At 53.6% G+C, this 12,638-nt stretch overlaps 1 protein-coding gene across 1 annotated transcript; it reads right to left on the bottom strand.

The window, feature by feature from the left end:
• Positions 1-1,574: 1,574 nt before the first annotated feature.
• On the bottom strand, positions 1,575-7,710 carry ANHX (anomalous homeobox). The gene is made up of 6 exons (XM_063315798.1): positions 7,689-7,710; positions 5,232-5,505; positions 4,712-4,836; positions 3,750-3,873; positions 3,003-3,171; positions 1,575-1,702 (listed from the first exon to the last, which is right to left on the bottom strand). The coding sequence occupies exons 1-6, from the start codon at positions 7,694-7,696 to the stop codon at positions 1,575-1,577; spliced, it is 828 nt and encodes a 275-aa protein (XP_063171868.1). The 5' UTR covers positions 7,697-7,710.
• Between the last annotated feature and the right edge of the window lie 4,928 nt (positions 7,711-12,638).

Genomic DNA, 12,638 nt, shown 5'->3' on the forward strand with positions numbered 1-12,638 from the left:
AATCTAGAAACAGATTCCTGGGGAGACTGAAGGAGCTGGGCACATTCAGCTTTGTGAAGGCTGAGAGGGGTATCACGATGTTCTTCAACACCAGAAAAAATGTCACAGGAAAAGTGACAACCTGTTCTGTTTCTAGAGCACAGGACAGAGAGTAAAGATTTAAACTGTTCATTGATTGACAAGGTGGATTCCTACTGGAAGTTTTGAAAGAAAAAAATTAACAGTGAGAGCAGCAACAGTAGAACCAACGACAGACAGAAGTGTTGGTTCAAGCGAAGGCTACGCAACCATCTATCTGGGAAGCTTTAATCTGGATTCCTGCGGAGCCCGGGTCGGATCCGATGGCCAAAGCCCTGTCCAAGCCTATGGCTCTAAGGCAGGAGAAGCTTCCTGGCAGGAGAGAGTCTGATGGTGGAATCAATGACCAGAAAGGCGGTGGGCTCCTTCGTTCGCACTCCTCAAGGCCATCTGTCTGGGATGCCTGAATTTGGATCAGGGAGTTGGACTCAGCAGTGTGATCATTCTGGCAGGAGTTCATGGAAGTTTGTTCTTGTCTTCTGGAACACACAAATTGTGAAAACAGTGCCCCCCCCAGCTCATGACCTTTCTGGAAACACCACACAAGAGGGCAGGGAGCAAGTGATCCTGAGGGTGGTTGCTGAAGGAAGATCCTTTTCAAACTCGGCCACTTTAAGATGGGTGGACTGGACATTGTGTTTTCTGCCTGGCAGGAAGCTGGTATACACGCAGCTCCATCCCAGGCAGCTGCGGGCCAGTTCCCCCCCACCCCTCCTTCTCATTTACCTGGGGGGCAGGTTGGGGGCTGGCCAGGATCCCAGCGGCTGCCTCCTCCTAAGCACCAGGGCTTCAATCTGCCAGTCGGCCCATTCACTGACTGTCTCGAGGCCAGCCTCCCCATACACCCTGGGCATCCTGGCACCATCTGTGGAGGAACGGCCTGCTTTAAGAGTTCTGCCTTACAACAAAAAGAGCCAAGCCTGCCCGCCTTGGAGCTCAAGGGCGTCTCTCCTGGAGAACCCCCTGCCTGGATCGCTGGTCTCCTGGGCCCAGATAGGTCGATCTGTTTCCCAGAGCACAGCATTGCCCCTGCCCACACACACCTCTGGAGCCCTCTCACCTGGCCAGGTGGCAAAGCAGCTCTTGGTCCTGGAGCAGTTGCTCTGGCAACAGACACCCAGGCTCCAGAGCGAGCACTGTACCCCCTTGTGCAGCCGCTCAGGCATCTGCTGGGCTGTGTGTGGACTGCGAAATGGAGGGGTCAGGTCCTGCCCACAGGGACCGGGCACAGGGCCAGCTGATTCCCACTTGACCTCCAGCACAGAGGGGGTGAGGGCCGGCTCCAGTTCCGGCTCAGCGGCCTGGATGGTTTCCGGGGAATCCAGGTTTGGGTCGAGCTCTCCCAGCGGCCTGCCTGGTGCGCTGCTGGGAGGAGACAATGGGTGACGCTTCCCTCCCCAAGAATGTTTCTGCAAGGAAGAAAGAGCCTCCCAGCGGAAAGGGCGGCTGGCGGCACCCACAGGGATCCGAGTGGGATCTAGGGACACCCAGAGCAATCACCTGTTCCCTGAGCAGGAGGCCCCTGTGCCCGAGCCAGGCTGCTTGACCCCACCCTGGGCTGCCGAGGGCAACGCAAGGCAGGGCTGCTTCCTCTCCTCTGCCCCAGCATCTCCGCAAAGGCCACCTGCAAAGGCAGGAGAAAGACAGTGAGGGGGGAGCAGCACAAAGGAAGGACTCTCTGCTGCAGGGCAATGCGGAAGTCCCCCCCCCCATTGCTCCCTGATGGACCATCACAGCCCCTTGGAAGAGGCCCTCCTTGCTCTTCGGAAGGCCAGGGGAAGCTGAGAGACAGAACCGGAGCAGAAGCAGCCAGGAGAGGGAGGAGCTGGTGCCCCAACGGCCCCCAGGCAGCATGGCTGAGAGCGATAGGCATCTTCCCACCTGCGCTCAAAAACCACACAGGTCTGGGAAAAGGAGGACACCCACAGAACTGTTGGAATTATCAGGGGTCAACTCAGCATTGTCTCATAAGCACAAGGGGGTCTTTCTAGTAAACACATCTCTATTGTGCTTGTGGGATATCACACGGGTCACCTGATTTCCACTTCCTCCTCCCCCCTGGGTTTGGGGATTAACTATCTCCATTACCTCTTGGGCACACCTGCAAGCAGGAGGTGCTGCAGAATTCAGCCCTCGTCCTTCCATCTCATTTGCAAGCAGACTTTCTATTCCGCATAGAAAGTATCAATAAAGAACCAGTGACGATTAAGTGCTTTCCACTATGAATCTACCTGTATCCAGATCTACTGAATAAAAGTAAGCTATCTCTATTTTTCTTCATCTAACTACTGTGTGAAGACAGAATTTATTTTTTTCTGAACGTAATTAAGCTTAATGTGCAAGTTCTCTTTTTTTGGTTCACGCTTCTACTCTGCAAGATTGCTGTAAGCTGCTTGGAGTTCTTTTGTTAACCTTTAAAAACTCCATCAAGAACTCTCCTGGCAAAGGGATGCCTGCCTCACCTCATGTCCTCCACCCGCGAGAAGGGGAGACAACTGAAAAACTGCCACTGGAGGCCTGACCGGATCCCCCAGGGCTGAGTTTCAGAAGGGGCTTAAAGGGCTCCTGCTCTGTGGAATTAAGCTGCCTAATAACTTTTGGACAATTCACTTAGATTGGGATATTAATATTACAGTTTTTAATCAGTATACTTTGAATTCTTATGAAATTGTGGAGCATGTTGCTGTGGTTCACTGCCCAGAGTCTGGGGATAAAAAAAGCTGCCACACAAACCAGGTGAAATCCAAAATCCCAGCTGCCTTTATATGCCATCACACACAAACACACTGCATTTTGCGTGGTTTTCTGCCAAAAGTTCTCAGCTTCACCCACGTCAGCAAGTGCGACCCTCCTGTAAAGGGTCAGGCCAAGGGAACTGGCTGAGAGGAGCTGAAGCATCACAGGGAGGACCTGGGAAGACTGACCGGCAGCTGGGGCACCCGCCGCTCTCCCCTCCCTCTGCCGCCTCTTGAGCTCCATGGCATCCATGGGTGGCACAGTCTGGCTCAGGAGAGGCCTCTGGCGGCGGCGGAAATTGGCAAACCAGGTATAGATGAGTCGGGGCTGCAGGTTGGTGTCACAAGCCAACGCCTCCTGCAAACGAGAAAAGCTTCAGGACTGGCTGAGCTTCGCTCGCCTGAGGGCTGAACTCTCTTTGCCAGCTGATCCAGAGACGGAGAAGGGAAAAGGAAATGCCAGGAACCCCCTCAGTCATGAGTCCCTGGGATTAGCAGGTCCAGAGATCCCTGTCCAGGAAGAGGTCCTCATTCTGCAGCAGAGCAAGACCAGCCACGGACTGCTTGCCAGCTTGGCCTGCCCTGCCCTCAGCTCGGGACCCTGACAAAGACCCTGGAGGAGGACGGTCCTCCAGGGTCCCTCCCCTCCCCACCTGGAAAGCTCCTTTGCGCTTCCTCTCCTGAGCCCCTGAAAGGAGGCTCCTGGCCCGCCTCTCCTGCAGTCTCGTCCTGCTGGGGCTTGGCAGCTGAGGAGCCCCATTCTTGGGGAAGGAACACCCTCCCCAGGACCCCACTTTGGTTAGCCGTATCTCTGAGGTGAGCCAGGACTGCAGCCGTGCCATTCTGTGGCCAGATCTCTCTTCCACAGAGCCTCCAGAGAGGAGGAACGATGGGGAAAGATCGCCAGCAGCCCCCAGAGGGGAGTGAACTTCCTACCCTCTGCTTCCGGCTTGGGGTGGCTGTCACCTCCACAGCAAACCTCCGCAGCCTCTCTCTCACGTGCAGTGGATAGTTCCTGCTCTTTACTCCATCGGGACACAGGGACGCTGGAGGGGGGTTCCTGGTTAGCAGGAAAGCAGAGCGGGGCGTGTTTTGCTCTCACCCATCATCGAGCTGTTGTTCTTCAGGGCCCAACCCTCCTTGTGCAGGCGAGGCTGACCCTAACTCCCCTCCGAGGGACAGGGCCCAGGTGAAATTCCCACCAGGCTCTCCCTCCATCCTGAAGAATGCTGAAACCAGAGGCTACAGAGTTACGGTCGGCGAGCCCATCCTGGATGACATGATGCCAAGGACCATGCTCCCCAGCCTCGGAGGTCCCAAGAGCAGCAAAGAACCCACCTCATGTGGGAAGGGCGTGTTCTCTGGCTGGCCCTTTGGAGCCAGAGACCAGCAAGCCAAGGGCCGTGTGCTGAAGCAGCACCCCACAGCTCCCTGGGCAGGGCGGTCACCACCAGGGAGTCCCCAAGGCAGAGAGAAGCCAAGCATCAACGAGGAAGTTCCTCCAGAAATGCCATCAGCGTGCGTGTCAGGAACAGAGTTTAGGAAGAACATTAGATATTTATTCCCATTTCTGAGGCAATGCAGGAGGTCCCCAGCAGGGGGAAGAGGGGGACGTCTTTCTAGAAGCAGCCCTGTCTGGGTCCCCTCCATCACCTGGTCATCAGAACCCTGAGTGCTGCCCTTCTCAAGTGCTGTGCCACGGCCAGCCCAGGCATCCTCTGAGGCACTTCTGGCAACATAAAGTAGGTCTATCCCAGGACCCAGAGAAGCTAAGTGGGGTCTGCAGTGCTGTGGCAACCCCCCAGAAGGGACTTGGTCTCCACTTATAAGCTGCCCATCCACCCAGCCCTCGCCTCTCCCCACACACACTCCACAGTCCCTGTATATGCTTCAAGTACCTTTTACGGCACCTGTATTTCTGGACAGGGGTCAAGGAGGTCACCTGCCGCTTCTCCATGGTCTTATGGTAGTGAATCTCATGCCAAAGCTTCACCAGCTGCTCCCTCTCTATCGCCGTGCAACCCTGAGACAAACAGGATGGTGCTTTCTTTTTCACACAGGACATCCTGTTTAAGTAAACAATTCCCCACCCCCCCTTTCCAATCTACATCACTGATGTTCCCAGCTCTCTGTCACCTGCAGCAGGGAAGACAGTACAATGCTCATCGATGGACCCATGGGCCCCTCCCTGGGTACCCAGTGCATTTCCTTTCCCACAAAACTTACGCTGAGGTTTCAAAAATTAAATCAGAAACTGGCGTGTAGCAAAAGTGCCAGCCTGTGCATTCTGTGGCCTGATACACAGTCCCAGAAATGGAACATTCTTGGAACTTTGTGGGACCTCCCGCAGAAAGCCGAGTAACCTGCAATTCCACAGGAGCAATTTCTTGCCCAAAACCATGAGGAACACATCCCTACCTCCAGAAGTTTGCAGGCCATGTCATGCTGATTCTTTCGGAGATGAACCAAGACGCATGCCTGGACAACCTGGAGGCTGGTACAGAGGTGTGGCCAGTGCCTGCCGTGTACCACGGCCTTCACCAGTTTCTCCAGTCCAGTGGGGGAGTGCTGAAGATGCTGGCAAAGACTTCCTGCCTCATCCCACAGCTCAGGTGGGGGAACATCCTGGAGGTCACTCTCCTGAAGCAAGGCCATGAACTGCTTCATCCCTGCAGGCTGCAAGGTGCTTCTTCTGTGACACAGACAAGATTCCTGAGGGAGGGGCACTTTTTTCTATCAAGATAGGAATATCAGAAGGGAGCTGGTCCCCAAGGGTGCTTGGCTAAGTCTAGCAAGCTCAGATCCTGACCCAGCATCTCAGACATCTCCTTTATGGCTCTTACTGGGAAGGGAAGGGAAGGGAAGGGAAGGGAAGGGAAGGGAAGGGAAGGGAAGGGAAGGGAAGGGAAGGGAAACAAGGGCTCAAAGCAGGAATATGGAATGAGTTTCAGTTCCCCTCACCCAAAAAGGCTGCAAGTTCCTCACTTCCAGTTAGTGGCTTGGCCTGTGCAGGAATTTAGAAATCCAAGCTAAGTCAGCCCTGCAAGTTCTGATTGGCCCCTGGCTGAATTCCAGGGTTTGGGGGACAAAGGAAATGGGAGGAGGTGGAAACATTTGGAGCCAGCCCAGCTGGGGTTTCAGCCTGACTGGGAGGGGTGGGGGTGGGAGGAATCCCTGCAGAAGGCTCCAGCTGGGGTTGAGGGGTGCTCCTGCAACTCTGTGCATGGGTAGGAGGGCCACGGGCAGCATGCCAGCCTCCCCCGGAGAAAGAGGCTCCAAATGCTGCTAAGGGGATCCCATTACTTAGGAAACACTTCCTTACTCATCTTAGCAACAGTGTCTTTCCAGAATCTGAGTTTGGTTATTGTGTAGCTTTAGCAGAGCTGTCATGAAGCAATGATTAGGTTAAGGTCCCCCCCTTGGCCCCTAACTTGGGGGGTACCACAGGGTTCAGTACTCTCTCCGCTCCTGTTTACCATCCACGTGAAGCTGATGGGTGAGGCCATCCATGGCCACCCGGTGAGGTATCATCCGTATACTGGGTGTCTCCCAGCTACCTATCTCCACCCTGGTGAACTAAGCAGTGTTGCTACTTGGGGTCTGGAGGCGGTGGGTGTTTGGATGGGGAAGGCCGTGACCCTGATGGCCTTCCGGAAGGGCTGGAAGATGCGGCTTTGCCACCTGGCCTGGGGATCAGCGGTGCAGAGCATAAAAGAGCTGTATGGTTCTTGAATTACTCTGAATTACTGTGCTCTCCCGCTGATTGTACTGTATGTATTGTTTTAACGTTTTGTATTATTTTTACGATTGTTTTATTTTTTTGGCATTATGCTTTAATTGGAAACCTCCCAGGGCCACCAATGTGAGATGGGCAGGTATATGCATTGCACAACGAACGAACGAGGCCGGAGCCCGCGCGGACAGGGTCAGACGGGCGTTTCCCCAGGAAAGGCCGGGATGGCACGACGGCACCGGCGCTCCCCGGGAGGTCGCCAGGCCAATCCCCCCCGCCCGCCGCGGTCAGGTCCGGGGCCTGCCCTGCGTTCCACGCAACCCGACGAGTCCCGCTCCCACCCCCGGCACCTGCTCGCATGGGCACGAGGCCCCGCGGGCTTTCGGAAGCCTCCGCCCCCGCTGGGGGGGGTGGCGCCCGGCTGAGTCCCCGGCGCGGGGCTGGCAGGGAGGCAGCTGAGCCGGGGCCTTCCGCCGAAGGCCGTTTCCCGAGCAGGAGGAGAGCGGAGACAGCCCCGGCGCAGCCAGGCAGCGCACCGCGTCCGGAGTCGGGCGCCCGGGCTTCGCTCCCGCTCCGGACGGACGACTCGGTTCGCCTCCTTCCCGGCTGTTTGGAAGAAGCCCCGAGACCCGTCCGGAAGCCTCCCTCGTCCCCGCTCCGCGCCCCACCTGAGCCCGGGCGGCCGGGCGGGGAGCCCACGTTCCGGCGCTTCCAGCGCGCGAGCCCTGCAGAGCACCGCGCACCTGCCGCCGCCGCCCCGCCTTCTACGCGCGCCCGCGCGGACTCCCAGCAACGCTCCGGCCCCGCTGCCCGGTTCCCCGCAACGGCCGCTTGTCACGGGGGCGGGCGGGCGGCTCCGCCAGGCGACCGGGGCTTTGCTTTCCTTTCAGCCCGGCTGGCCGGACACGTGCGCGCGGACAACGTTCCCAGGAGCCAACCTCTCCTCGGCCGCGCTACTGCACCGGCTGCCCTCGACGGGCGAGCGCCTCTCTCTTAACCTGCTTCGGGAGCTGATAAGCCCGGGACGCAGCCCCGAACTCCGCGCCTCCCGCGGGGCGCAGCCGGAATCGCCGGGCCCGCGGGAGCGACGTCTGGCCGGAACGAGGCGCCCCGCCGCTCCGCGGGTGCGGAGCCTCCATTACCTGCCCATCCCGGCCGAGGCAGCGCTGCCCGCCTACTCGCGCTGCTGCCGGACTCGAAGGGCCGCGCCGCGCCGCCGGAGGGAAGGAGGGGGAAGAGCGCACGACCCCGCCCGGGGCCTCCCGGCGCACGTGCCTGGGCGTCTGCCCGGCGGGAGCCAGGAGGAAGGCGGCCGCCTCCCCGCCGCGCCCTTGGCGGGAGGCGGGAGGAGGCTCCGCCGCCCCGCGTGGCCCGAAAGAGGCCCGGGAGTGGGGAGGGGCGCCGCCGCCGCTGCTGCTGCCTGGAGCCGAGGGTCAGGCAAGCCGCCCCCACCCCAGAGGCGCAGCACCCACCGCGCGCCAGGGCCGGGGCTCAAGCCGAAGCGCCCGGCCTGGGCAGGGCCCCCAGGCGCGCCCTCTCCGCTGGAGCGGGGCTTTTGGCCTGGGGTCGGCAAACCCGCCTGGGGCCCTGGACCGATTTCAGCCTGGATGGGAATGCTGGAGTGTATGCTTCGAACCAGGCGAGAGAGTAAGGCTCTCAGCATGAAGTGCTAAATGGATCAGGCAGACGTATGTCTTATGCACAGAAAAACGCACGCATAGAAAGATCAAGTGCCCATCGGTCCCCTCTAGATGAAGAGACTGCTGCTTAACCATAAATAAGGAAGCGCGCCCTAACTTTTAAGAAAAAGTATTCTGCCTTAACAGAATAAGGAAAGGAGATGTTCCTGCTGGGAGGGAGGAAGATGTCTGTGCTGATAGAAGAGAAACGATTGTGATAAGCTGACGCATTTCATTCTAGTAGCAATGGTTGGCTAAATTTTAAACTAAAAGGCCTATCAAAGGGGGGTGAAAAGGCAGCTCTAGCACAGCTGCCCATCATCTGGGGCTGCCCATCATCTGGGCTCGCGTTCATTCCTGCTTGGGAAATGAGCACAGAAAGAAAGGAAGGGTTAATCCGTAACTTTTTAAAATATATAAAAAGTACCTTTTAAAATTCTTTTACTGTAATTTCAGTGATGAAAACTTGGTCATTCTGCAGCACCACAAAAAATATTTTGAAAGCTGTTAGGGGTTGAAGGTGTTACGTTTTCAAGGAGTGCTACCTCATTAGGGGGTCTCGGGGTCTGCTGGACCTAAAACCCACTGGAAACGTGTCAGCTTTAAAATAGGGGCATGGACTGGGGGGGCAGTAAAATCCCTAAGGATTCGCCCAGGTTAAACTCCTCACTGGTTGAAGTGAAGGAAAACTTGGTGTTCAACCCGGTGTGTTGAAAAAGCACGCTAGACTTCATGTTGCAAATGGACCAAATATATGGATCGGTGTTTCTCAACCTGGGGAACTTTAAGATGTGTGGACTTCAACTCCCAGAATTCCCCAGCCAGCATCTTAAAGTTCCCAAGGTTGAGAAACACTGATTTAGGTAATTGTGGTAGGCAGGTTTGGAAAAAAAAATGGTACTTTTCAATGTTGTCAGTTAAAACTGTTCTGGTGCCATCTTAAGGACTTGGTGCCTCAGCAGACTGAGTATTGACATCTATGGGCTAATTGGTCAGTTGGGAATTGCCCAAATGAATACACAATTAGGCACTTACTAGAAAAGACCTCAACTGGCGAGAAGGTCAGAGTATTTAGCAAAGGGCTGATAAAACCCTCAGGCTGTGAAAACTGCTCACCTCAAATGGGATCAGAGGATTTTAAATGCTGCTTTCCTAAATCAGGCAGCACCCTGATATGAGGCATCTTTTTTTTTTAACAATTGTATCTAATGGCCTAGCGTGGATAGCGTGGACCTGTGCAAGAACAGCTAATTTTGTTTTTCATCAGAGAGAGAGAGCGAGCGGTTACAAGGCACCGGTATTTTCTGTTTGTGGGGATTTGTCTGTGTACATGTGTTATTTGCCTGTTTGTTGAGGGAGGTGGGTGAAGTGCAGTTTGCACCACCTTAGGCTCCCCTGTACGGCAAGTGTGTATAAAATGTTTGGAAGCTGCTTTGAGCTGGAGAGAGAAAGTTAAAAGCGATGTGGTTCTCTCCACAGCAAACCAGAATGCTCCAAATTCTTGGAATTCCACAGCTCCAGCCACTCTCTGTGTCTTCAAGCCTTTGGGTAACGCTCCCTTTTGTGATGTGTTGCTAATGATTTGAAGCAGGTTTTGTGTAGGTTTTGTGAGTTGAGCACACATGAGAAGGAAGTTAAGAGGGTTTTGTTCTTCGTTGTCTGCCATGTAATCTTTATTGTGTTGAATTTGCTAGGTCTCCCCTCTGCTGATCAGGGTGGTTTGTCAGATTTCCTAGTTGCGAGTGAGAGTGAAGACCGTGCATGCCCCAGTTGGGACCTGGGAGAAAGAGTGTGTGTGAAGGAATGGTGATCTTGGGTTTAATCGGAAGAAGGCAGCAGAAACAGGGTGGCCCCAGAATGGAGCTCCCCTAACCGCTGGGAACAGGGCAGATAATCCAGCTGCAAAGTGGGTTCGAACCGCCTTTCCCTTGTGTGGCGTCAGCAGGAGGCGCCTGTGACCTAATAGAGGCGGCACCAGCTGAGCTCGCAGTTCCCTTAGCAACAGCAAGTGCCCACCCTTGGGCTTTAGTGCCCACCTTCTGGGAGGGCTTTGCCCACCCAAGGGTGTGAATAATTACTGTATACCAATGAAATTGCATTTGCTTACGATGTAAGGATTTGCTGATAGTAGCTGTTTGAAACCCAATGGCTTAGGATTTCTTTTTTTGTGCTTGATTTGAAAAGCTAAGTTTCCAAGTGCCATTATCCTGTAGAGAGTAAAGCTATGGAAGAGATTTCTGCCTGGCGTGTTAATTGGAGAAGCCTGCCAGGTGTGAAGAGCCCAGAGCTCCTGGGGCAATGCGTGTCCTAATCAACCTGGGATTTTATCTCCTCTTTTCCTTTTTCCCTTTGTTACTGAAGGCATGAGGAAAACAATGGGTAAAGCATGTTGCTGTTGGCTTGAATGAAACAGCAGGCAATGGATGTTGTGGCAAAGGTTTGTGTGGTCCTCGGGAGAGTGTGTTGGGAAGCGTGTGAATTGATTGCAAGCTTGAAAACCGGGAAGCCCCCGCTCTGTTAAGGCTTGTGGCTCATGAGGAAGTGGCTCGGTGCCTGCTGTCTCTCCGGGATAAGACACTCTGTTTTAACCCAGTTTAATTCGTGTATCGATAAACCATTTTTAATCATGTATTTGTGGAGACAGAATTTTACCAGCATCCTTCTTATAAGGAATGTACGCGTTCAGCTCACTGTGTAAGCTGTAAATATCAAGGAAGATAATGGCTTCCTTGCCTCAAGAGCTCCAAGGCCCTCCTGGGTGATATGGATGCCTAAGAATAAGTTGGAATGTGGGGGGCTGACAAGTACATGACAGGTGTAAGTTGGAAGATGGTACAAATGGAAGATAAGGGAAGGAAATACAAACCAGAACCAGCAGAAGCCAGTAGAAGGTAATACAAGAATGCAAGCATGCGCACAGGAGGGATATCTTGTCTGAAAGTAACCGGACAGGTAATTATAATGTTAAAATTCCCTCCCACTATGAGATAATTCCCCACCTAAAGGAGGGCCCAAGGTGGAATTTTACACCCAAAGGAGGGGAGGAATCCCTAAATGGTGATGGGTGTAGATGTAGTGTATAGTTAACATAGATAACACAAATGTATGCATGCCTATGTACCCTGTGACAGAAATTGCCCAATAATCATTTTATGCTTATAACTGTATCTTATAGATAATGGTATAAAAGATGCTGTCTGCTAACACAAAGGGCTCTCCTTTTCAGAGGACAGAGACCCCCTTGTTACTTGAGCACTCAAATAAAAGGGTTATCCTATTTCTCGCCTGGTGTGTTTCTTGGGACCCATACCAGGTTTAAGGGACTCCGGTCCTAAGCCATGATTGCAGCCCTTCATATTGATTATTCCTCAGCACATAGAAATAGCCATGATGTTTTGTACCTGTTGGAAGTGCCTTGATCAGGGGCTGACCTGTTTGTTAGGCAGAGATGACAGCAGTAGGTGAAAACCAGAGCACCTGCCTTTTCCTTAGGAATGCCTGCTCCTGGGGGGGGATAAGATCCTGGTACCAAGTTCCTCAGGAATGTGTAAGAATGTTATACCTTAGTATACCCTTGCGCCTCTGATTGAACTACGTTACCATGACTACTGAGAAGTATGTATGACATTGCTCTCCATGATTGGTTTGCAGTAATGGATGCTTTTGATTGGTGTATAGTTTTGTACGCTGTTTAAACTGGGGTCTCACTCCAAGCGGGGTGCGTGCCCACTTTGGAATTTACTCACGGGCAACCCTTTATTTGCAAATAAAAGTCTCAGTCGTTTCCACCATCTGATGTGTTTATTGGGCCCGCAGGCCAGGTAAAAGGACCTGAGCTTTCTGGAATAACAAGTGCTCAGAAAGGGAAGCAATTTATTGCAGTCTTCACCTCAGCCTTTTCTGCTTCCCTCAGCCTCACCCCAAGCACCCCCTTCCCGTCTTCCGACTCTGCAAGATTTCCTCTCATCCAGAGAGGGAACCGAGGGGAGCTTTCAGGATCTTTGCAATGCTTTTACACACTGTGCTTTCCAGCTTCCTGAGATTTGCTCTTTGCTTTACAAGCCTCATACTTCTCAAATCCAATTCTTTAGGTTTGCACCAGGATTTCACTGAGTGTCTTTACAGGTGCAGAGTTCAAACCATTTGAGACTGAGATTGATTCATCCTTGCATTTCTGAGACTGACAAATTGATTTCTGTTGAATTTCCATCATTTAGGAACCACAGCTGTTTCTAGTGGCTATAGTTCTTTTCAGGCCACATCTTTTTTTTTTTTTTTTTGAAAAACAAAAAAGACTACCAGAGCTGCTTGTTCTTTACTGGCTGTGCACCCAGCAGAAACTGATTTTAAATTACAAGGGTTAAAAAGGACTTGCTGTTAAAGAAATTTGTGCATTAACGATGATCAGTCCAC

The sequence above is a fragment of the Candoia aspera genome, chromosome 15 (assembly GCF_035149785.1).
Source record: "Candoia aspera isolate rCanAsp1 chromosome 15, rCanAsp1.hap2, whole genome shotgun sequence".
NCBI lineage: Eukaryota > Metazoa > Chordata > Lepidosauria > Squamata > Boidae > Candoia > Candoia aspera.